Source organism: Astatotilapia calliptera, chromosome 5 (genome assembly GCF_964374335.1).
Source record: "Astatotilapia calliptera chromosome 5, fAstCal68.1, whole genome shotgun sequence".
Lineage (NCBI taxonomy): Eukaryota > Metazoa > Chordata > Actinopteri > Cichliformes > Cichlidae > Astatotilapia > Astatotilapia calliptera.
In genome coordinates, this window is record NC_137426.1 from 37,613,046 (window position 1) to 37,639,979 (window position 26,934).

Sequence of the window (26,934 nt, forward strand, 5' to 3'; positions counted from 1 at the left end):
ATGGATGGATATAGCAAAAATGTGTTTAGTTTTCATTGATGTGTGTGTGTCATACAATAGTTGAGGGTGAAAATTAAGTTTAGTTTCCAGATTTTTTCTTGCTGTGTCTCATTATGCCAGCAGGTGGCAGCACGTTAGTCGAGTCGTCTGTGTTGCTGCTCCGCCCACGCGCAGAATCATGTCAGGAAAGGTCGGGAGAAAGCGCCAGAGTCCAATTTGGGATTACTTTGAATATGACTGTGTTTTGGATAAAGCAAGTGTCTTGTAGTGGAAAGAAACAAATTATGAGGGACATTTCTAAGGGAAAAAATCCCACAAACCTTAAAGTGCACTTGAAAAGCTCACACAAGAAGGCTAACCTAGCTTACCTTGAGAAGGGAGCACACTCAACCCTCATCCCCAGAAACAGAAGCTAACCCCAGGCAAGGCAGCGTGATGCATCCCGAGACACCAGGACGGGGACATCTACACAACTGTGTGAGTCAATTGCCTTCAAAAACTTTATCAATTGACTCCTAAAATGGCGGCGCGTTAGCTAGACGCACACTTCCCTCCTCCGTGAATCTTTGCCAAGACACCTAACGTAATATCAACTTTTGAAGTTAAACTCTAACGGTATCCGCGCTTAGGACTCTTTTATGTCGTCTGCACCAGGTAAATCGGGCAGGGGTCGTGGTAAACCCTCACAACCTAAAATTGATTTCGGACCAACTAAACAAAGTGGAAAAGCTAAAGCTAGCGCCATGTCGGAAGAGTCAATTAGCGCTGAAGAGGAAGGACCAAGTCACGCTCCGATTCTTGAAGCTATCAAAGACTTGAAAACCGACTTCTCCAACAGGTTTGACGGAATAATGGCTGCAATTGAGGGAGTGAGAAACGAGGTCGGAGAGTGTAAGGAGCGTATTGTAAATGTCGAGACACGCATTTCCGACACTGAGGACACGGTCGATAGCCTTCAGAGAAAAGTCCAGAGTCTCGAAAAGAAAACCAGAGATATGGAGGACAAAGTAATGGACTTGGAAACAAGGGCCAGGAGGGCTAACCTGAGACTGGTGAATTTACCGGAGAAGGTGGAGGGAACGGATGCTTGCGCATTTCTGGAAACCTGGATCCCGGAGACGCTGGACATCCCTCTGCTGAAATCAAAGCCATTCCTGGAAAGGGCGCATCGAATCGGCCCGAGAAACGACCCAAACGGCCCCCCAAGAACACTGATCATGAAATTCCTGAGCGATAGGGATAAGGCAATGGTGCTGAAAGCGACCAAAATCAAAAAGCAAATACTCTACGAGGACAAACCGGTGTGTTTCTACCCGGACATGGCAGCCGGCATACATAAGATGCAGAAAGAGTTCGACTCCGTGAGACGACAGCTCCGCAGCATGGGGATAAGACACGGGATGCTTCTCCCCGCCAGGCTCCTGGTGACCTACAAGGATAAAACACTGACTTTTGGCAAACCGGAGGACGCAGAGATTTTCGTTACGCGGATCCAAGCAGAGCGGGATGAATAGCGATACGGATAAAGTTGGTAAAATAATTGAACGTTTTGCTTGGCAGCTAATTCCTGGGGCTACTGTGAACTGATCATTGAAATATATTCACACTGAACATCTGTACATGCCTCCGTTAATTTGTACGGGGGTTAAAGACGCTGGTGATTACCTGCATTGTGAGTATACCCCCCCTTTTTCTTTTTTTTTTCTTTTTTTTTTTTCTTTTTTTTGGGGGGGGGGGATCGATTACTTTTTGTTTTCCAGGAGGACTCTCTGAGTTATAGTTACATTTAAATAGAGTTAAAGCACAGTAGACCCCTAACATTTAATTTATTTACATGAGTATATTTGGGATAGCAATAAATTCCTGGCAAAGCAATTATTATTTGTATGTAAAAGCTAACAATGGAGGGAGTGTTTAAGTTCAGGATAAGTCAATATCAATAATGTTGGATCATTCCTCAATAACTGTGGACTGGTCATTAGCATTACCGGAGTGTGTAGTAAGGAGAAGGGGAAACTGGCCCTTAGGTCAGAGGGGTTGTGTTCAATGGTTGATGCAGTTAGAAGCATCTGTGTTGTCTGCATTGTTTTGGTTGTCTAAAGGTACACTTCTATATACTAGCATGAGAAGATCATCTGAAAATTGCAGCTATGTCCAATGTTTTAGAAATTAAGATGACATCGTGGAACTGTAGAGGGCTGCAAAAACTTAAAAAAGTTAAACAAGTGATGAGAAGGTTAAAAGATATGCATTCCAAAATAATTTTTCTCCAAGAGACTCATCTTACTGGAAAAGAGGACTTAAAGATTAAGCGGAGATGGCAGGGAGAGGTATTTTCAGCACCATTTAACTCCCAAGCGAGAGGGGTTTTGACTCTAATACACAAGTCCGTCCCCTTTAATGTTTGTAAGGTGATTGCAGATAGGATGGGAAGGTATTTGATTGTTCAGGGTACTCTCTATACAGAACCTCTGATTTTAGTTAATATTTATGCCCCAAATAAGGATGAACCATCTTTTTTTAATAACCTGTTCTGCACGCTGTCAGCACTCAGTGGTCAATATATTTTAGCGGGAGACTTCAATTGCACTCTGAACCCAAGTATAGATAAATCATCACATTTAGACAAATCTCATAGCCAGAGTAGGGAAACCATTCTTCAGTTTGCTAAGGAATTAAATCTTATGGATATATGGAGAGACAGGAATCCTGGTGTATCGACATATTCATGTTATTCTAGCACACATAAATCATACTCACGAATAGACTACTTTTTGATCTCAGCAAGTCTGTCCTATCAAGTGAACGGTTGTGATTATGGCAGTGTCCTTATCTCAGACCATGCCCCAGCCAGTCTGGTCTATTTGGATCCAGGGCTAGTACGAGATCCCCCAAAATGGAAATTTCAGCAAAAATGGATAAAGGACAAAGACCTACTGGCGTACCTTGACAAACAAATTACTGATTACTTTGAGCTCAATACTTCTGAAACATCTTCGTGTATTAGATGGGAAGCATTCAAAGCCTTCATTAGAGGCCAAATAATTAGCTTCACAAGCTCAAAATCTAAGAAGGCCAGACAAAAGCTGAAATTATTGGAATCAAAAATTAAAGCTACTGAGGATATGTACTTTAAGAACCCCTGTCCCAAGCTGCACCAAAGTTTGCTGTTATTAAGAACCCAATATAATGAAATCTCAGCTTCAAAAGCTACAGCTAACTTATTAAAACTTAAGCAGTCCGTTTTTGATCAAGGGGAGAAATCAGGTAAAATTCTGGCTTGGCGTATAAAACAATTCCAATTGGAAAGATCAATCACTGCACTTAAAAATCATAAAGGGGAAACGATCTCTGACCCTGCTGCAATAAGTGACTCTTTCAAGGCCTATTATGAAAGGTTATACAGTTCTGACTTAAACCCAGGTGACCCCAATTTTTTCTCTTTTCTTGACAATATGAATATCCCCAGAATAGAAGAAGAGGAATCCTTGAGACTGGGGGCTAAATTGACTCTGGACGAAATCTCAGAGGCAATAATGAGTATGAATTCTGGAAAGGCTGCAGGGCCAGACGGTCTGCCAATTGATATCTATAAAAAGTTTGTATCCAAATTAAAGGCACCCCTTTTGGAAATGTTTTCTGAATCTGCTCAAAAGGGGATACTCCCACCCACTCTGAGAGGGGCCTTAATTACACTTCTTCCCAAACCTGGAAAATCGAATGATAAATGTGAAAACCTGCGGCCAATTAGCCTCTTAAACTCAGATTTAAAGATACTCTGTAAAATTCTAGCAAAGAGACTGGAGGGCCTTTTGCCAGACATCATCAAGGAAGATCAAAATGGGTTCATGGTTGGGCGTCAGGGATTCCACAATGTTCGACGAGTGTTAAATATTTTACACGAGCAAGGGGGGTCTCCAGATACAGCTTTCTTGGCACTAGATGCAGAGAAGGCTTTCGATAGGGTGGAATGGCCCTATTTGCTTGAGGTTCTTGGTCGCTTTGGTTTGGGAGTGGGATTCTGTAACTGGGTCAGGCTTCTATATAATAACCCATATGCAGAAATAATTACCAATAATGTTATCTCAAAACCAGTTGAGATTGGAAGAGGTTGTAGACAAGGTTGCCCCCTATCCCCCCTTTTATTTATAATTGCAATTGAACCACTTGCTATTGCTGTAAGAGAACACTGTGTGATCACGGGTATAGAGATCGGAGGGCTCGACCATCGAATAGCTCTTTATGCTGACGATGTGATCCTCTTTCTTAAAAATCTGGGAAAATATATTCCAGCCATTTTAGACCTAATTGGAAAATTTGGACATATTTCTGGTTATAAAATCAATAAATCAAAATCTTCTATAATGCTTTTGAACTCAGAAGAAAGGATGAATCCACCTAAATACACCTGCCATTTTAGAAATGTGAATCAGTTTACTTATCTAGGTATTCAGATTGTCCCGAAATTGGAAGAGGTGGTGAACCATAATTATAGTCCAATTATGACTGACATATCCAAATCAGTGGAGAGATGGTCGAGTCTCCAAATTTCACTGATTGGTAGAATAAATATACTAAAGATGAACGTGCTCCCTAAGCTTCTGTATCTGTTTCAGAATATCCCCTTGCCACCTCCCTCAGACTTTTTCCTTAAAATAAGAAAACTGTTTAATCAGTTTTTATGGAATAACAAACGTCCCAGACTTCGCTTATCACTTTTGTACTTGCCCTTTGATGCAGGAGGGCTGCAATGTCCTAACATGGTTTGGTATTACTGGGCAGCCCAGTTAAGAACTATAATGTTCTATTATGCTGCAGAAAAGCCCCCCGCATGGAGAACTATTGAGTCTCTCTCTCTTAGGCTTCCACTTCCTACATATGTATACTCTGATAAATATAATAAACTCAAAGACATTACGCTTAATCCTACAGTTAAAAACATGATTTATATCTTACATGTCACTCAAAGATATTTAAACGTAAAATCTCCCCTCTCTGTTTTTAGCCCGATTTGGGGCAACAATTATTTTGCCCCAGGTAGGGCGGATGGTGGTTTTAAAATGTGGGCAGACTCGTATGGAACGCCAGGACTGCCATAATGAATTAATTAAATACACCATTAAATAATTAATTAAATGTGGCAATAATTAATTAAAATTGGAATTAATTAATTAAATAAATAGTTATGACACATGTAATTAATTAATTATTGACACATTTAATTAATTATTTATGTATTTCACATTTTAATTAATTATTGACACATGTAATTAATTAATTATTGACACATTTAATTAATTATTTATGTATTTCACATTTTAATTAATTATTGACACATTTAATTAATTATTGACACATTTAATTAATTATTTAATGATATATTTATTTATTTCATTTTGGCAGTCCTGACGCCTGGCTCTCGTCATGAAATAATTTTATCTGTCAGCCTCACCCATCAAACTCAGGGGGCGGGGTTAACGCTGCCCATGCAGCTTCTCTAACATTTGATTGGTTGCCGTGCAAAGTAAGTCAAAACAGGTCGATCCTAGAAAATCGATTGCTTGTGTAGACTTGGGGCAGCCAGTTATCCCAGAATGCAGATCAAATCACAGGCAGCAGTGGTGGTGTAGTTTTAAAATACCCCGTTTTTCTGTCACCAGCTACACTTTTAACAGTGTTTTAGCCGCGAATGTCGCGACGTATGTCTGGTCAGGTTGTCAACATAGAACATGTTTGCAAAAGTGCTCAGATGTTTTCAGAGATTTCACTAGCTCTGCTAACAGTTAGCATGCAGAGTGCACCGAGGGGGTTACGTTAACCGGTTTGTTTACATATTCCACTCTCCGTGTTCCACATGTTGCATTCGCAGATTCTCATTTTCACCGAACGATCGTCTCTTTCCGCCTGGTCTTGTGTCTCTGTGCTTCTGTAACATAAAGAACGAGCTGACATTTTTCTCACGAAACCAGCGATCAGCTCAACAGACCCTCAGTTTACCTGCATGCATCCTCCTCCTCATCTGTCAGCTGTTTAACACCTGCTGCTAATTCAAGAAACACGCCTACGTTACCTGGTGATAGTCTCAGTTTAACTTGGCAGCCGGTGCTCGATATAAAGCAATGTCAGCGCATTTTTCTGCACAAGATAAGTAAATATAGTGTTTTCCCCGAGCGCAGAGCTGCTGGAGCTCGTTTCCTTACAGAGCACTTTATAGGCGAACCAGCTTCATCAGCGGCTGATGTCCAATCACCGGCACACAGCTTTGAAACCTCAGCTGAGTTTTAGCTCTCAGTGGTTAAACGCTGGACTTCATTCACTCAGGTTCTGTCTGTCGGGTCACGTTTACTTCGCTGTTTTATTTACAACTGAGCAAATCGGTTTGGCTGAGGTTAAAGTTACGTTTCATAACTGCATAGTTTCACAGACGTTTAATGGTTCACTGGCACATGTGTTAGACTGAACTATCATCTAAATATCATCTGTTTTTTAATAGTTATTCAACTGTATTCTAAGCACCAGCTGTCTGTTAGAATGTGATTTTTTTCTCTCTCTGTTGGCAGAGGTATAAAAATGCGCAGGAAAATCTGACATGCATGGCGAACTTCACCGACGATATTTAGGGAGGAATAAACACACATCAAACATAAATGAACCATTTGTCTGTCTCCATAATTGAGAGCATTTTCTCTTCTTATCTCAACACTCTCTCTCTTTTTTTTTCTTTTTTTTTGCTTTTTCGGTCATGTTATGTTTACCTGTCAAAGGCTTGTTACAAACTATGAAACACATTGTGCAGACTTCTGGATGTTAGAAGAAAACTAATACTGCTCATGAATGAGACTAAAGGCAGGAAGGTGTCCTTTAAAACTAAACATGTTAATAGGACCTCCCTGTTTATATCATAGTTTATGATATAGCACGTGTATTTCAGTAATAGCCTGCTGAGGCCACTATACGTGCTGGCCTCATATCAAATGTGAAGGCAGACTGAATCTATGTTTGACGTTTTTTATATCTAATCTTCCTTTTCAAACATTTAAACAGCAGCGAGTCTGCAGCTGAGGGAATACAAATTCAAATTGTCGGAACAGGTTTGCTCGTTTCTTGGATTCATTTGGTGATTTATTAAATGTATAACTGTTATTCTAATCTGCTGCTGAGTCTCTTACACTTTTCTTTATGCTGTATATTTTCACGTCTCTGGAATAGTTGGCAGTTAGATAGTCAGCTGGGAAACTTTGTGTTAACTCATGGAGCTGAGGATATCGTGGATATGCTGACCTCGCTGCGTGGTGTACAGAGCGAGGTCAGCATGATTAATATTCACAATAAAAATATTAGCCGAACATCATGAAGTCTGTATGTGTTTCATAGTGTCGAACAACCTTTGTACAGTTAAAGCCAGCAGTTACTACATGACGGAAACACCAACGTTATCTCTTTTATGTGTTTATACACAGGTCACGCTGATTACTGAACAAAAACCCAAAGATCAGATGTTAAACAGATTTATTTGCTCTCTCTCCTCCTTAAACATGTTTTTAATGTTAGTTATAATTCAGAATTGGCGACTGAAACACGTAGGACACATAAGAACATCAGGAAATAAAACACCGATAAATATAACCTCAGTAAAAGAAGTCAGCGGGGGTTACTACAGCTGTGTACCGGGGCCCGCGCTTTGTCGGTGGGATTGCTTGCGAGGCGAGCAGGTCTATCCCACGCTTTGCCGTGAGACTGGGCAGACATCTCCGAAATCATCGAAACACTTTTGCAAAGAGGCTGTATCTTGACAAACCGACCAGACACATGAAGATTAAACCACTACATTCTCGGCTAAAAAAAATATTAAAACGGTATTTGGTAACACACAAACAGGGTTTTTCAAAGCTCAGTTCTGTTAGCTTCCACATGCCGGTTGTTGTGTGCTAGAAACAATGGCCACCAGGCCAAAGCAATGGTTTTGACTCGATCAGCGTTAACCCCGCCCCCTGAGTTTGATGGGTGAGGCTGACAGATAAAATTATTTCATGATGAGAGCCAGGCGCCAGGACTGCCAAAATGAAATAAATAAATATATCATTAAATAATTAATTAAATGTGTCAATAATTAATTAAATGTGTCAATAATTAATTAAAATGTGAAATACATAAATAATTAATTAAATGTGTCAATAATTAATTAAAATGTGAAATACATAAATAATTAATTAAATGTGTCAATAATTAATTAATTACATGTGTCATAACTATTTATTTAATTAATTAATTCCAATTTTAATTAATTATTGCCACATTTAATTAATTATTTAATGGTGTATTTAATTAATTCATTATGGCAGTCCTGGCGTTCCATAGACTCGGGGCTGGGACTGGTGAAGGATGCTTTCGGGGGTGATGGAAGACTTTTAAGTTTTGAACAACTAATCTCTAAATTTAATATTCCCCGAAAGCACTTTTTCAAATACCTACAGTTTAGGAGTTTTATCAGGTCTTATCATAATGATTTTACACATATTCCCCCGCTGTCCACATTAGAGAAAATCCTAACCAAAAACCCCAGTGGTAGAGGGATGATATCTGAATTATATAACTTGATGATGACATCCTCTCCTGATTCATCTGCTGCTAAGCTTGAAGCTTGGAGGTATGACTTACAGGAGGACTTGACAGTGGAACAATGGAGTAGAGCATGTAAGCTAGCCCAAACACAGACAGGGAACACACGTCTAAAATTGCTACAATTTAATTGGTTGATGAGAGTGTACATAACACCAGAAAAACTTAACAAATTTAATATGCAGATTCCTGATATCTGTAATAGATGTGAAGAAGATAAGGGCACATTGCTCCACTGTTTATGGTCATGTCCAAAAATAAAGGAGTTTTGGGAAGAGGTTGGAGCAATGATAAAGGAGATTTTGTCAATTAAACTTGTGATGGATCCCAAACTTTTCCTACTGGGATTATATCCTGTAGGGTGTAACATAGATCATTTTGAAAAAATCTTCATAAACATGGGAATACTACAAGCAAAGAGAGTGATAGCTCTAACGTGGAGGAGTCTTGGCAAACCAAGTATTTCACATTGGTTCAAAGAATTGTCTTTATGTTTACCATTAGAGAAAATTACATATACTCTAAAAGATAAACAAGAAATTTTCCAGAAAATTTGGGGGCGCTACATCCAGTATATTGGGAATAAAGATCTATCTGGTTTACTGTGTGAGACAGGGACAGCCTAGCTATTCCCTGTACAGGACCACAACCATATGCTGCAATCTGAAAATTATTCTTTAAAATCTGTCAGAGGTCTCATGGACTCAAGTGCTTTCATTGAATGTACCTTGTGTTTCGTTTATTGTGTAAATTTGTTTGTGTATGTACTTTATATATGTATATATGTAAAACTTTAATAAACATAATGTTGAAAAAAAAAGTTTATCAATTCACTTGAACCAAAATTAGGAACACCCGGTGCTGCAAGAGTTAATAGTCTCATTGGGGCCAAGATATAAATTTTATAGTTGCCTGGTATCAATGGTTGTTCATCTGCCTTTATTTATTTATTTAAAGAACCCATAGGTGGGAATGTGAGTTGTCTGTCTCTGCGTGTTAGCCCTGCGACAGACAGGCGACCTGTGCAGGGTGCAGGGTATGGTAGCTGGAATAGCAACATACCCAAGGATAAGCAGAGGAGCATGACTGATATGATGAAACTGGGATTTTGTTACACTTAATTATTGCAAACACAACTAAAACTATAACTGAAACTAATCAAAACTAAACTGAAACTAAGGATTTTCAAAAAAATAAAAACTAAACTAAACTAGCAAACAATTGGTAAAAACTAATTAAAACTGATATAAAATTGAAAATCTGAAGTCAAAACTAAATAAAAATAAAAACTAATGAAAATTGCAAAACTATTAAAACCCTGTTAATTGCACAAGTGCATGGAGGCAGGACCTCACAGCAGAAGCATACTCCATAATGTGTTGTACATTATCATATGTATATTATATGTAACGTGGTATTTTTCAATTATTGTATTTACCAACATCAAGAAGTCACAAGCAAAGAAAGACCACACCATGGTGCATGTTTGAACATGTTTACTGGTCAAAATTATTTATTAAACAAATAAACCACATTTTTTTAGCCACCAAAAAATACACGTTCAAAGCAACACAATGGCGGCCAGACAGAATCCCACTAGCGTGGGCAATTTTAATGAAGCGGTTGGTTTTATTTTGTGGATTCAAGCTGCTCTTAATGGTTTTGGCCACCAGATGTCACCAGAGAGGACTGTGTTGAAAAGCTTCGAGTAATGAACCGTTTTTCAATACAAGCTTCAATGCTTCAGAAAGCTTCATTTGGCCATCACTACACATAGGGGAAAACATAAGGAGGTAGTGATGTGACGTTCTGTATCGAGGCTTCGAAGCTTGTGTCGAGTAATTGAGGGGCGTTTCCACGATGCGCGTATCGAGGCTTGCTTCATTTATGGGAGGAGCTGAAAATGATGACGTCCGAAGCCTCGCTGCCCGGCTGTACCACGTGACTGGTTCATGAAGTGGTTCGAACTTTGCCGCGAGATATGACAGCGATATAAACCCCTCAGACTTCATTTAAAATGTGGGTGTTTGATGGAGAGTTGCGGTTAGTGAGAGTTTGGAGACAGTTTGGAGGTTTATGAGAGTGAGGAGAGAAAGTCAGGAGAGAATGGAGCCAGCTAAGAAGAGGAGGATGTCCTCCCCTGTGTGGGAACATTTTGATCTTATTCCTCCCAACAAGGTATGCAAATTTCTACAGAAGATGTATTTTCATAATACTGATGGTGCAATACAATTTATGTTAAGCTGTCGTTACTTGTGTACAAGGTGAAGTGTTTGCTATGTGCCAGGGAGCTGAGATATAACAACAACACCTCATCCATGCTTAGGCACTACAGAGCTTTGCATGAGAATAAGGGGAACACCGATTGTGGAGCAAGACCAGGTGAGCCATCAAATGCCATGATACTATAGCATGCAGTAATGTTACTAAATGATATAACAATATTATACAACTGTAATAAGTTACGTGTGTGATATTTATATCTGTGCTTTGTCTTTATTGTCTTTCCTCAGGAGAACAATCTCCAATAGATGAAGACCTGGTCAGCATGGTGATTGAGGACTCAGTGTGTAGCTGTCCACACCTCAACGTTACAAAAGCACAACCACTGTCCACACCCCAACCACACCTCACCTCACAGTAAATGATCATTTCCATTTCAAGCATTTCCAAATGATCATTTTCCATACTGCCAGTATAAATATACACAGTATACTGCATCACTACAATATACATGTTTTACACACTCCTTTTGTTGTTGACATTTACAGGCTGTGTGCAAAATGCCACACTCTTCAAATTCATGCCAACTAATATTTTTACGTCCAGTAGGTGTCCTGCTAGAGCAAATGAAGCTTCAAGAAGCTTTGTGCTGGGGTGAACCAATTGGATGAAAAGCTTCAGTGCTTCATGAAGCTTCATCTGCCCATCACTATAAGGAGGTTACATGGGGAATGTGGAGCAGAGAGATGCCCAAGTAACACCAAATAACACAGACAAACCAACCATAAGCACAGACCTACAGCCACTATATATACACACACAAGGTAATTAGGAAATGACACACTGGAGGGAAGCACAGCTGATCCTAATCGCAAGATGATGGGGAAACACAAGCTGAACATATTTAAGTCACAGACAGATCTACAAAGTAAAACAGGAAACTCAAACTGTTTTACAAATGCAAAGTCAGGGACACGAACAGAGCACGGAGGGGAAGAACACAGGTAGGAATAATAAAAAACTGAATGTCAGTACCAAATAGAGATGGACCGATCCGATATTACGTATCGGTATCGGTCCGATACTGACCTAAATTACTGGATCCGATATCGGAGAAAAATAAAAAATGTAATCCGATCCATTAAATATCACGAAAGCACCTCACAAAACTTGCAACAGGCCGTAACTCACCTCAGAACGTTAGCACGTCGGAGCAGTATGCATCACGTGATAGAGCGGCTGTGGCATGCGGGACCTGTCGGTGGTCTGGATAGCATGTGGAGCTTCGCTAGCAACCCGGCATTTCATCTCCGACAAAGTTATCCCCGAGAGAAGTAAAGCAAGTGTGTAAGTCCATCTCTGAATGTAAAGCATTCCTGCGTTAAGCTTAACGAGCGACTGCCTCTTCTTGCTGCTACTTCAATCATGAAACTGATCAATGATCAGCTGATCGGCTTTTCTGTCGCGAGTCCGTGTCTCTTGTTTGTTTTTGGCCCACTTTGCACCAGAAAGAGGAAACCAGCGGCTGAACAACAGCAGAACGTTTAAGCTTGATAAGCTGTTAGAATTTATTTAATATTACTTTCTACACCAGGATCTTTTTCTACGTAGCTGACGGCTGGTAACTGTGCAGGGGCGGATCTAGCAAAGTTTAGCCAGGGGGGCCGATAGGGCATGGACAGGGAAAAGGGGGCACAAAGACATACTTTTCTTTCTTATTCTCGTTTAAAATGTCTAGCTTTTAATAAATAATTATCTGAATCTGACACCCAAAGTTTTAATTTGATGTAAAATGAATAGAAGTCAATTACTGTATATAGTGACTATTAAGTCTAATATATATACCCTAGTAAGCTATAGCACTTTTTCCTTTGGGAAGGTACCATCTGTGCAGTCTGCAATTTTGTTGAAGAAAGATGTTGAATCTATTTAATATTTCTTGAAAAATAATTGATTTCTGTGCATTTTTTTCACACTGCATCAAATTAAGGTTGATTACGTCGATTAAGCATCATGAGGTGGAGCGTGAGGGGTGGTTCCCTATTTTTTATTTATTTATTTTTGTTGTTGCTGGGAGTTGGAACCCTATTAGTTAGGTTGCTTAATATTTATGCTAAGTACTCTTTAAAATACCAGAATAGGGAGGATGGTGTAGGTTTAAGTTTATTAGATTGATCAGTATTGCTGAACTATGAAATTTTTTTTTTTTGCATACAGGTATAACAGAATAGCTTTAGTGTAGTTGTTGTTTTAAACTTGAGTATGAACTTATACAAAATGCAGCAAGATATTTAAAAAACAGTTTTGTTGATTAAAAAACACTATATCGGATTCATATCGGTATCGGCAGATATCCAAATTTATGATATCGGTATCGGACATAAAAAAGTGGTATCGTGCCATCTCTAGTACCAAAACCTAAGAACTAACACAAAATCAGAAGAAACTAGAAAATAATAACAATAAACTCAAAACGCTGGTTCACCGAGCCAGTATAATGCATGACAGTGTAAGTGGGGCCAGCGAAGACCAGGTGCAGGTCTCAAGTTCTTATTTAACATGTCTCTACTCATATTTATTTATTTTCATATTAAGAGTTCAGAATGATTGTTTAATCTACAACGTGTGACGCACATATTAAAGCGAGTTTTACTTGGAAATTCATTTGTTTACTTGATTTATTCTTATTTAGCTTTCTCCAGCTAAATGAGCTAAATGAGAAAATATTGGGACCACATCATATTTGCATTTTATTTAAGATGAGATTCCCTTTTTGATTTGACAAAAATCCAAGATTTCATTCTTGCATCCTTAATCCTCAGTCAATTTGCTGTTCTGCAGACTTTTGTATGCTGGCTCTGAGATGTTTTACAGATCCAATTAACTGGAATATTTTCATTATTTGTGCCATCAGTTATATTTGCAGTTTTTCTGTTATGACAAATACCTGTCATTTTAAGCACTGTAAGGATGCTGTGTCTGGCTGCAGTAAAAACATTTTGACAGGAGAGGTCAGTAGAGGCTCTTGAATAAAGATCCATGTGTCCTTAATACAGATTCAGGCTGGTGCATGAAATTTTAGCTGTGAATAATGGCATTGAAGAAAGAAGCAAAAAAGATGGTCACACTGAGAAATCTATGTAAGTCTTCTTTGAAATAATTAAGAGTGTTTTTACCCACAGGTACCTTTGGGCCATTGGCAAAAATGTATGGAAAAGATGGAAGAAAAGATTCTTCGTGCTAGTCCAGGTAAGTACAGCCAGTTCATTGGGTTTATTTAGCTCCGACAAGATAAGTCAAAGAAGAAATCAAATGAAAAAGAGAACAAGCACAAATAAAAACAACAAAGGTGCCAGTGACTGGGGACTCATCAGAAATGGTAACCTTAATTCAAAGGACTCGTAGTATAATCCTGTGCATATAGGTCAGTGCAGAATTTCAAGACTGAGCTCTGATAGAGGGTTTTTTAAGATAAATGAAGTGTAGCATTGTGTAATCTGTTTGTTTGAATATTGACTTTTAGATAGAAGTTATGCTGCTCCTTTGTCAGCTCTAATAATAATCAATTACATTAATTGAATATATTTAGCTACTGATTCCAAAGAACAATTTTTCCTGTTTGAGAATGAAAAGTTATAAAAAATTATATAATAATTATACCAGCAAGTTCATTTTGTTTAGTAGAAAACAGGAGCTAATTTCTCTGCTTGCCAAAAAAATAAAATAAATTATATATATATATATATATATAATTCTGAGCTCAACAACCTGATGGCACCCAACAGAGGAGCACGAGCAGCCTTTAACATAAGCTTTGCTTTATGACAATAATATTTTCACAGGCCACATGTTGTGTGTGCTACAAGAAAGAGAGATGCAGCCAAGCTGTCTTCCCTCGGCTGTCAGACGATTGATGGAGAGGCCAAGCAGGCTTTTGTCAGGAGGTGGGGGGTTGGTGTATGTTTGAGGGAAAGAGGAGGTAGCGGCCATTTCCTGGTTGCTCTACATTGGGAGGTGGGCAGCAGGCAGGAGGGGTGGGGGCTTTGGGCGGATGCCTGTCTCTTGTGTGTTAGAGAGGATATGTCTCAGAGGTACAAGTTGACAAGCGATTGACAAAGTCGAGTGAACACTATCTGGCCTAACACTCGCAGCTAAAAAAGCCGGAGTGCCGCCAACTTGAAGCCTCTCACTTGCTCCCAGCTAAATAGATAGCAAGTGACAAATATTGGTCAATAGAATGTGCAGTGTGTGTGTGTGTGTGTGTACGTGCGCATGTGTGTGTGTTTGTGTGTGTGTGTGCGTATGTAGGAGAGAGAGAAAAGGGGAGAGAGAGCGAGTGCACATTCAATAGAGTGTGTGTGTGTGTGTGTGTGTGTGTGTGTGTGTGTGTGTGTGTGCATATGTAGGAGAGAGAGAGCGAGCGAGGCCTTTTTGAACAAGACAGCACAGACTAGACGATGGAAATACAAACTCTGAACTCTGCTCAGACACCGTAACTATGGTTGTTTAAATGGGCCTACTCCAATTGGAACACCTAGATGACAGATTCTAAAGGGCTGCACTCAGGTCTGGTGATGGGGCACAATATAGGCAGAGGAATTAAGCCTCATAGATGTTGACCCATATCACACCTATCTGTCTGCTACTCCAACACACTCACAGCGGATGAGTGTCTAGTCAGGTAAATGCTGAGCAAATGTACAGAAACTGATATCATGGCGGCACCAGCTGGCTGGGGTCTTGACCAAAGTCTTTAACCAGTCAACCGTACCATCCTTTTTGAATTCAGTTTTATTTATACAGTGCCAAATCACAACAACAGTCGCCTCCAGGCGCTTTATATTGTAAGGTAGACCCTACAATAATACATACAGAGAAAAACCCAACATATGACCATATGACCACCATCATATGACCCATTATGAGGAAGCACTTTGGCAAGAGGAAGAAACCTCCAACTGAACCAGACTCTTGGGAGGCACGGCCATCTGCTGCGACCGGTTGGGATGAGAGAAGGAAGACAGGATAAAGACTGCTGTGGAAAGTGTGATTCAACTAAGACATCTATTAGCACATGTTGAGTGAGAAAGGTGACTGAAAAGGAAAAACGCAATGCATCATGGGAATCCCCCGGCAGCCTACGTCTATTGCAGCATAACTAAGGGAGGATTCAGGGTCACCTGGTCCAGCCCTAACTATATGCTTTAGCAAAAAGGAAAGTTTGAAGCCTAATCTTGAAAGTAGAGATAGTGTCTGTCTCCTGAATCCAAACTGGAAGCTGGTTCCACAGAAGAGGGGCCTGAAAACTGAAGGCTCTGCCTCCCATTCTACTTTTAAATACTCTAGGAACAACAAGTAGGCCTGCAGAGCGAGAGCGAAGTGCTCTGATAGGGTGATATGGTACTACAAGGTCATTAAGATAAGATGGGGCCTGATTATTTAAGACCTTGTATGTGAGGAGCAGGATTTTGAATTCTGGATTTAACAGGAAGCCAAAACAGGAGAAATCTGCTCTCTCTTTCTAGTTCCTGTCAGGACTCTTGCTGCAGCATTTTGGACCTTAGTGGTTCAAGAGGTCTCTCCATTTACACGAACTGCTCTAATAGGATATTATGGTCGACAGTATCGAATGCTGCACTGAGGTCTAGCAGGACAAGCACAGAGATGAGTCCACTGTCAGAGGCCATAAGAAGATCATTTGTAACCTTCACTAACGCTGTTTCTGTGCTGTGATGAGCTCTGAAACCTGACTGAAACTCTTCAAATAAACCATTCCTCTGCAGATGATCTGTTAGCTGTTTGACAACTACTTTTTCAAGAATATTTGAGATAAAAGGAAGGTTGGAGACTGAAAGCTGGGTCAAGAGATAGCTTTTTAAGTAAGGGCTTAACTACTGCCAGCTTGAAGGCCCATGGTACATTATTAGAGATAGGTTGATCATATTTAAGATGGAAGCATTAATTAATGGCAGGACTTCTTTGAGCAGTTTTGTAGGAATGGGGTCTAAAAGACACACTGATGGCTTGGGGTAAGTAATTACTGAAGTTAATTTAGAAAGATCAATTGGAGAAAATGACTAAATAAATATTGATGGTACTGAAACCAGCTGTATATAATATTATGTCTGTGACACAGTTATGAGTAATTTTTTCATTAATGGTTCAAATTGTATCTGTGATGAAATTAGTGAAGTCGGTACTAGTCAATGGTAATGGAATGGGTGGCTCAAACGAGCTCTGACTTTTTGTCAGCCTGGCTACAGTGCCGCACTACAGAGAAACCTGGGGTTGTTCTTGTTTTTCTTCAATCAGTGATGAGTAGTTAGATGTTATGGCTTTATGGAGGGCTTTTTTTATAAAGCAGCAAAATATTTCACCAGGCTAGATGATGATCTTTTAAATTTGTGATTCACCATTTCCTCTCCAGCTTTTGAGTTAATGGTCATAGTAAGCAGTGGTAGTAGTAAGACTTCAAGCTTCAGGTTTGACAGGATGAGTTGCAGCAAGAAAGCCATTGCTAAAATGTCAGAATAAGACAAAGAGGGTTGTCTGGGCCATGACACACCGCCACTGGACTACTGAAGAGTGCAAGAAGGTATTATGGACTGATGAATTGAAATTTGAACTACTCAGTTCATCACGCAGGATCTTTGTACTGTGTTGAGTAGGGTGAAAGGATGGTTACGCAGTGAGTGGCATCAACTGTCAAACATGGAGGAGGTAGTGTGATGGTCAGGGGCAGTTTTGGTGGAATGTACAAGTTGGAATGTACACTCTGTTCAAGTTGGTGACTTGTACAGAGTGAGAGGCACCCTGAACCAAAATGGTTACCACAGCATTCTGCAGTTCCATGCAGTACCCTCTGGTATGTGCCTAGTTGGTCAAGGGTTCATCCTACAGCAAGGTAATGACCCAAAACATAAGTCCAAGCTATACCAGGACTACCCTCAGGAAAAAAGAACAAGAAGGTAAGCTTGAAAACATGGAGTGTCCGGCACAGTCTCCAGACTTAAACCGCATCGAGCTGGTTTGGGATGAACTGGATAGAAGAGTGAAAGCAAAGCAGCCTACAAGGTCCACATTTATGGGAACATCTGCAACAGATATGGGAGAATATTTGATTTCTATTGTAGTGTCAGGCTCAGGAGGGACTCGGAGGCAGACCGTCACTTAAGTTCGTGATTTATTTACACACACAGACACCAGGTGCGAATATATACAGGTGAGGGGGCACAGGAAGAGGGTCTCTGGGAAGCACAGGCACGGGAAGAAGAGGGCTATGTACAACATCCACTGAAGCTCAGGTAGCTCGGACTCCGGCTTTAGCTCACCAACGGCGGTCCTCAGGCTGGCGAGAATCCTGGCACAGAGAGGAAAGGCAGGTGAGTAGTGGCACGACAGAAACTCGAAAAACGGCTCAGATAAGTGATGACACTGACGAGTGTTACACAATAATCCAGCGAGGAAGCACTCTCAGCAGCCGCCTTAAGAAGTGAGTGAGATGATTGCTTGCAGGTGTCCGAGCCAGAGGCTGGAGCCGTCATGACTCCGCCCCGGTAGAGCGCAGTGCAGGGGAGAGAGAGAGATGCAGCACAACAAAAACACTTGTAGCCATACAGAGTCAGCCGAGAAGGCACAGGGTCATGACATGTAGAAAGAATGCCACGGGTGTGTTCAGCTGTAATATCTGCCAAATGTTGGTTACTTTGATGAGTCAAACTTTAGAATACATTTTAGTGTATAAACTGATTCAATGATTTCTTTTTTTTAACTTTAATTGCTTATTTGTACTATGCTTTTATTTCAGAGTGCAATGAGACATAGGTGGGTAAAATTAGTAACAAAATAATTGACCTTTCATGGGGTAGCGTTCAGATAGCTGCTCTGCTCTATGTTGGTACAGGGCATTGAAGATGATAACAGTGGGTGGATTATATTCTTAAACTTAGTTACAGCGCTTTCAGAAAGACATCTACTTTGATAAAGTCTACTCTCCACCGCTGTGTAATCAATTATTGTAAAAGTAAATGTTATCAGGAAATGATCAGACAGGAGAGGGTTTTCAGGAAACACTGTTAAATGTTCAGTTTCTATGCCATATGTTAAAACAAGATCTAGAGTGTGATTAAAGTGGTGGGTGGGTTCTTTTACATTTTGAGAGAAACCAATTGAGTCTAATAACAGATTAAATGCCATGTTGAGGCTGTCATTTTTAGCATCTACATGGATGTTAAAATCACCCACAATAATGATTTTATCTGAGCTGAGCAGTAAATCAGATAAAAAGTCTGAGAAATCAGAGAGAAACTCTGTGTAAGGCCCAGGTGGACGATAGATGATAACAAGTAAGACTGGTTTCTGAGTTTCACAGCTGGGGTGGACGAGGCTAAGCATCAGGCTTTCAAATGAATTAAAAGTCTGTCTTGGTCTTTGGTTGAATACCAAGCTGGTGTGAAAAATTGCTGCTACACCGCCCCTCGGCCTCTGATTTGTGGATGCTAATAGTTAGCGTGACTCAGGGGTGTTGATTCATTTAAACTAACATAATCATCCTGCTGCAACCAGGTTTCTGTAAGGCAGAGTAAATCAATTTGTTGATCAATTATTAAGTCATGTACTAACAGAGACTTGGAGGAGAGAGACCTAATATTTAATAATCCACATTTCACTGTTTTACTCTTTGGTTCAGATGTGGATACTGTATTGTTCTTTCTTTGTGAGTTTTTATGTTTAACTTGTTTGTTGCTGGTTTTTAGTTTGTTTTTTGTCTTTTTGGAAGCTGACACAGTCTCTATGGAGATGGGTTTTTGGGGAGTAACAGGAGGAGAGAAGCTGCAGAGAGGCGTGTAAGACTGCAACTCTGCTTCCTGGTCCCAACTCTGCATAGTTACTTTTGGGTGGTTTAATAAATTTGGCCAGATTTCTAGAACTGAGAGCTGCTCCATCCAAAGTGGGATGGATGCCGTCTCTCCTAACAAGACCAGGTTTCCTCCAGAAGATTTGCCAATTATCTATGAAGCCCACATCGTTTCTGGGACACCACTCAGACAAACAGCAATTTAAGGAGAACATGCGGTAGGGTTAAATCCCTAACAAGGATATTAGTTTCGTTGTGTCTTGTCTAGGCTCCACCTCCTCTGTCCTGATTGGGTGCTGCTGCCTTAATCAAGTCAATTATTAATCAGCAAAGCCCTATATAATGTCTGTAGAGCTCTATTTCTGGGCCTTCTGGCTACTTTGATTGCCGTACTCACTGCGTTGTGCAGGCTTAAATGCCTTTGACTTATATTTCAACCTCATGTGACTTTGTTTAGACTGTGTTTGTAAGGGGAGAGCTGCCTTTTTTTGTTATTCCTCATTTTTTCCTCTTCATGTGCTAGTTAGATAGGTTATTGTTGTTGGCTGTACACTTTGTTTTCCTTGGAGTTATTATTTCCTTTTAGGGATGTTTTGTGTTTTGTGACAAGATGGCGCGGCCACGTCCAGACGCCTTCCTGACCGCTCTGCTCCGACTATCCACTTTTCTTGTTTTTTACTTATTTTTTGCTCTGGTTTACATCCCAAAATCCTCTAGTCTTATAGTATGCGACAGCGGATCACTTGTAAACATCGGTGCCAAGGTTGCACATCTAATCTTGGACACTTTTAAACCCGACCCTTCTTGGCCGCCAGAGATTCTACGTGGACCACGAGGGAGGTAAAACGGTGATCTGCCCAATCAGGAGCTACGCTACAGGACTCACTCAATGACGTCGACTGGGACATGTTCAGAGCATGCGCAGTCAACATCAACGGTTTATGGAAGTAGTAGTATGCTTCGTCAATATGCTAGCGGAGGAGATTATCCCCACTGCGAGAGTCACCACATTCCCAAACCAGAAACCGTGGATGGACAGATCGATCCGCTCTGCAGTGAACGCCAGGACCGCCTCCTACAACGCGGGTCTCGCCACTGGCGATATGAGCGCCTACAAAGCGGCCTCATACGGCGTGCGGCGCGCGGTGAGAGATGCCAAATGCAGGTACTGGGAACGTGTGGAGTCCCGCTTCCACCAGGGCAACACACGGAGTATGTGGCACGGACTACGCACCATTACGGACTACAAAGCCAGGGACACTGCGCCGATCAACGCCGACTCTGCATTCACCAACGAGCTGAATCAGCTCTACGCCCGTTTCGAGGTTAGTCAGGCGGCTAATGCTATCTACCGCCTGACTACCGAGGACAGTGATGTCATCAGCGAGAGACCGGTGACCAGCATCACGGAGCATGACGTCCGAGCAGCATTGAGGAGAGTGAACACAAGGAAAGCGGCGGGGCCAGACGGCATCACCGGCCATCTGCTGCGCTGCTGTGCTGACCAGCTAGCAGGTGTGTTCACTTACATCTTCAACGAGTCCCTGGCGAAGTCTGTGGTCCCCACATGCTTCAAAAGATCCACCATCATCCCTGTGCCCAAGAACAGCAAACCCTCATCCCTGAACGATTACCGGCCAGTTGCACTGACCTCGGTAGTAATGAAGGTGTTTGAGAGGCTGCTGAAGAACATCATCTCCTCCTCCATCCCAGACACCACAGATCCGCTGCAGTTCGCCTACAGATCCAACAGATCCACAGGGGATGCCATCGCCCACGTCCTACACACCACTCTCAGCCATGTGGAGAAGAAACAGGGTAACTATGTGCGAATGCTGTTTGTTGATTACAGTTCAGCGTTTAACACAATAGTGCCCTGCAGACTGTTCACAAAGCTCAGGGATCTGGGACTTAACAGCCGTCTGTGTGCATGGGTGTTGGACTTCCTCACTGGCAGAACTCAGGTGGTGAGGGTGGGTAGATGCATCTCTAACAGTATCACCATCAACACAGGAGCACCTCAGGGATGTGTCCTCTCGCCACTGCTCTACTCCCTCTACACTTCAGACTGTGTGGCCACCCATGGCTCCAACACCATTGTGAAGTTTGCTGACGACACAGTGGTGTTGGGTGCCATCTCCAACAACGATGAGGTGGCCTACATGGATGAAGTGAAGAATCTGGCATCTTGGTGCCAGGACAACCACCTCCAGCTGAACGTCGGCAAGACCAAGGAGCTGGTGGTGGACTTCAGAAGGAGTCAGCACAGAGACTACAAGCCCATTATCATCAATGGAGCTCCAGTGGACAGGGTGCAGTCCTTCAAGTATCTTGGTGTCCACATCTCCTCAGACCTGACATGGTCTGCCCACATTCAGGTCCAGACCAAAAAGGCTAGGCAGCGCCTGTATCACCTACGACAACTGAGGAAGTTCAGGGTCTCTCCAAAGATCCTCAGGATTTTCTATAGAGGCGCTGTGGAGAGCATCCTCACACAGAACATGACATCGTGGTTTGGGAACAGCTGTGTGAAGGACCAAAAAGCTCTCCAGAGAGTGATCCGTACAGCAGAACGCTGCTGCAGGATTGCTCTCCCCCCGCTTCAGGACACCTACACCAGGAGATGCCGGACTAGAGCAGCGCAGATACTGAAGGACCCGTCCCATCCTGGCAACAAACTGTTCCAACTTCTGCAATCTGGTAGAAGGTTCCGCATCTTCCGGGCAAGGACAGAGAGACTCAAGAGGAGCTTCTATCCCCAAGCCATCCGGGCCCTAAACACACACACCCGCCCTCTCACATCATCTATAATTGACTGAGACAGGACTCTTCCAGACACTAAACCAAGGAACAATGTACATTTCAAATTCCTTTAATTTTAAATATGTTTATATTGTCTATCCTGTAAAATAGTCAGATGTCTATTCATATTAATGTACAGAATTCACCTGCTGGCTGCTACTACTGCACATTCACCCAATGTATATACTACATATATATAAAAAAAACACCCAGCACGCCCCTGCGGGCGGTTTATCCTTCAAGCTCGGGTCCTCTACCAGAGGCCTGGGAGCTTGAGGGTCCTGCGCAGTATCTTAGCTGTTCCCAGGACTGCGCTCTTCTGGACAGAGATCTCCGATGTTATTCCCGGGATCTGCTGGAGCCACTCGCCTAGCTTGGGAGTCACTCCGATTACCACGGGGACCACCATTACCTTCACCCTCCACATCCTCTCGAGCTCTTCTGTGAGCCCTTGGTATTTCTCCAGCTTCTCGTGTTCTATATATATATATATATATATATATATATATATGTGTTCTTCCTCTACCCCCCCCCCCCCCCAATTTTTGCACATGTCGAGGAGCGCGTCAGGCTACATTTCACTGTGTGTTATACTCGTATAACTATGCATGTGACAAATAAAGAACCTTGAACCTTGAACCTTGTTTGCTGTATAGGCCTTAGCTCTCCTTGAAGTTAAATGTCAGTCTAAGCCTAACAGAGTTTTAAACTAGCAGAAAGTAAACATTTGAAATGCCATTTGGACTCCTCTTTCACTATTTAACTTTATGTTAGTCCTTTTTATCCCTTAAACTAGCCAAGGGATGTAACATGTGGCTAAACATGTCAATCCTGGTCCAATTGGGTAGGAGAGAAAACTACAGAGTCTGACATTGTTTTGGCAGAACAGTTGAAATGATAATTTCCCAGTAGTATAAAAAATACAAATGCACTAAGGTTCATTTTTTTTGAAAGAAATTAACAGAAGATTGTACACTATGCACAATTATGAGTTTGTGACTGTGGTTTATTGTGGTCCTTTACTTACTTATTATTGAGTTGTTTCATTTTTATTGCTCTATTCTTTTGTGCTGTAGAAGATGCACTTAATTTCTTGTTGTGGAAATGACAATGACAATAAAGTATCTAAATCTGATATAGCATAGATTGTTTATATATAACATGTGTTTGCATTTGGAAAATTGCATTTTGCATTTGCCCATGTCGGCTGATGTGGTGTCCTGGCCCACATCCAATGAAAATGGGTTTTCTGAAGTTGCTCCTACACTGAGTAAAAATATTGTTTCCTGCTGTGTTATGCTTGAACCTCAGTACATTCACCTTTCTACAAAGAAATCACAATACTGTGTGGTCAGTGTCTGGACCTGAAGTTTTAAAAACACTGATTTTACCGGCTGAACTCACAAATAAAGGGACTTCAGTGGTTGACAATAAAGTTAAGTTAAGCGGCTGTTTCTAAGGCAGCAGATTTTCATCGGAGCATTCTGTTCCCACAACTGTGATTTACGTCATGTTATGATTTAGGGACAGAGCCCCTGATTTCAAAGGCTTAGCCTTGTTTCTTGAAAGACATTGGAGGGATTGCTGAGTTTTTATTTATAATGGTTTTTCTGTTTCTGAAACTGTTAATAAAGACACCATTTTGTGTTCACAAGCTTCTCAATGCCCACATTAAGTGTCAGATGTCTGATCCAGTTCAATAAATTATTTTTCTGTTTCTAAGCTTTCTGATGAGAGGACGGTATTCGTTGCATCTCAGACAACCTTCAAGCATGTTTGTTTTTAGCCTATGCAAAAAGGCCCTCTGTTCAACTCAGTTTCTGTAACCCCTGGACCCAAGCCTCCCCAGAGACTGTTGTTCCACCTGGGGCCTCCCCCACCTGAACTGAGACCATGGATTTTTTTCCCTGTCAGAGCCTGAGCAAACTGAGGGTCCACAGTACCTTTTTCCAAGGACCTGGAGGGGGTCTGCTGTTATTTATGGCCTCCTGCTGGGCTGTCTGACTGCCATTGTCTGCAGCTTCCTGCCATGCCACCTGAGCTGGTTCATCTCTGGCATTGGCCACCCAGCCGGCCCCCAAAGTTTCTTCGCCTCACTAGGGGCCTCCCAGCCAGGCAGCAGAGATTCTTAGCCTTTTCCGCTGGCCACTCATCCAACTCCCTGAACTACTTAGACCCTGCTGTGGGCCAACCAACTGACCTCATGAACTGCAGCCCTGGCGTGGGCCGACTGGTCATCAGAACTGCTCGAAAGCCCTGCTTCATGACCAGCTTGACCCTGTGCACTGTTTCCTGTGTTTATTTGAATTTTCTTCTTCCTGCGTTGTTTGGCAGTATCATTAGAAGCATGCATTTTCAGTTACTTGTTTTTGACCACGATATGGACTGCTTTCTTCCATTTGCCCAATATCTCTACAATTAGAAACATCCCTGTGGCAACGCATAGTCGGCGGTGCCCACCATGTCAAACACACGGGGAAGCAGGGGTTGTTCGGTATTGTGGTGTGTTGCATGTGCGGCTGGCAGCTTGTGAGCTGCAGTCGCGGTAAAAAAAAGGCTCAAAACAACACTCTCTGGACCTGCCGTGTCTCATTCACACCACAGTGGTGGCGAAACCCAGATGCTGGCCGAAATAGCGGCCACCCAGAGGGAGCAGGCGGCAGAGGTGCGCCGCCGGTGGGAAGAGCTGCGGGACCAGGCTGAGTGCCACCTGGGCTGAATCACGGAGCTGGCGACATTGCTCCAGGCGTAGTCAACACCTCTGCCACCAACCCCACAGGTGGAACCTGGCGGTGGAGGAACCATGTGGGGCACCTCGGCAGCTGGAGGTGGTGGACGAGGCGCGTGGGGGTCCGCGCCTGCGAGAGGAGGGGGAACAGCTGGGTGAAAGAGTGTTCCTGCCGCGAGCGGTGGAGGAGCCGCACCAGCCGGGGATGGAGGAAGTCCACGAGGGTCCGCTCCAGCAGGGAGCGGTGGAGGAGTCGCTCCAGCTGGTAGCAGTAGAGGAACTGTGTGGGGAGGTGGAGGTCCCCGTGCAAGGGGAGCCTGCTCGATCTGGGTCCCAGGGCACGACCTGATCTGGACCGACGGATGCCGGCCCAGCCGCCTGTGAGCAGGAGCTCATGACTGTGCCTGCAGGGTCATGTCGACTTGGCCACCTGGCGAGCCGACACGACCAGGCGGTCTCCAGACCAGCGTTGCTGCCACCGCTGGAGGCGTGGCCGGCCTCTGGAAGGGACACGGCCCTATCGCTGGGTTGGAAGCCAGTTAAGGGGAGTAGGTTTGGCCGGACGGCTTCCCAGCCTCAATCAGGCAATGGGGGTATGTGGTGAGTCGTGGTCGGCGGTGCTGTGCGGGCTCACCTACACGGCATGTGCAGGTGAGGTACATAAAATGGCTCAAAACAACACTCTCTGGACCATTCACACCACAATCCCATCTCAAATTGGCACTGAAAAACTAGTTTATGTATTTATTACTTTTAGGCTGGACTGCTAGACTAAGTTATAACTAACTAACTAAAAAGCCAGCTGACCCAAAAAGATGGCCTCAGAATCTCATCTCTGATTTTTGTGGATGATGTGGTTCTGTTGGCTTCATCGGGTGGGGGCCTCCAGCTCGCACTGGAACGGTTCGCAGCCGAGTGTGAAGCAGCGGGAATGAGGATCAGCACCTCCAAATCTGAGGCCATGGTTCTCAGCTGGAAAAGGGTGGAGTGCCCACTCCGGGTCGGGGATGAGTTCCTGCCCCAAGTGGAGGAGTTCAAGTATCTCGGGGTCTTGTTTGCGAGTGATGGGAGAAGGGAGCCGGAGATCGACAGACGGATTGGGGCTGCAGCTGCAGTAATGCGGACGCTGCACCGGTCCGTCGTGGTGAAGAGGGAGCTGAGTGTAAAAGCGAAGCTCTCAATTTACCGGTCGATCTACGTCCCTACCCTCACCTATGGCCACGAGCTGTGGGTAGTGACCGAAAGAACGAGATCGCGGATACAAGCGGCAGAAATGAGCTTCCTCCGAAGGGTGGCTGGCCTCTCCCTTAGAGATAGGGTGAGAAGTTCGGCCATCCGGGAGGGGCTCAGAGTAGAGCAGCTGCTGCTCCACATCGAAAGGAGCCAGCTGAGGTGGTTCGGGCATCTGACAAGGATGCCCCCTGGGCGCCTCCTGGGTGAGGTGTTCCAGGCATGTCCCACCGGGAGGAGGCCCCGGGGCAGACCCAGGACACGCTGGAGAGATTATATCTCTCGGCTGGCCTGGGAACGCTATATTGGTTACTGTTCCCTGTTCCATATTTTAAGTAGAATGGGAGTTTTCAGGCTCCTCTTCTGTGGAACCAGCTTCCAGTTTGGATTCAGGAGACGGACACTATCTCTACTTTTAAAATTAGGCTTCAAACTTTCCTTTTTGCTAAAGCATATAGTTAGGGCTGGACCAGGT

At 42.7% G+C, this 26,934-nt stretch overlaps 1 protein-coding gene and 1 long non-coding RNA gene across 4 annotated transcripts in view; one reads left to right on the forward strand and one right to left on the reverse strand.

Annotated features, from left to right (window-relative positions):
- LOC113023063 (calcium-dependent secretion activator 1) overlaps positions 1 to 26,934 on the forward strand; it is a 359,245-nt gene that overhangs the window by 142,246 nt on the left and 190,065 nt on the right. For all 3 annotated transcript variants that reach the window (XM_080301445.1, XM_080301446.1, XM_026169137.2), the window contains exon 9: positions 14,025 to 14,091. In XM_080301445.1, the coding sequence (XP_080157571.1) occupies positions 14,025 to 14,091 (67 nt within the window). The remainder of the gene's footprint in view (positions 1 to 14,024; positions 14,092 to 26,934) is intronic.
- Positions 18,008 to 18,382, reverse strand: LOC145428798 (uncharacterized). The gene is made up of 2 exons (XR_013909120.1): positions 18,282 to 18,382; positions 18,008 to 18,202 (listed from the first exon to the last, which is right to left on the reverse strand). It is a non-coding gene; the product is annotated as an uncharacterized LOC145428798 (long non-coding RNA).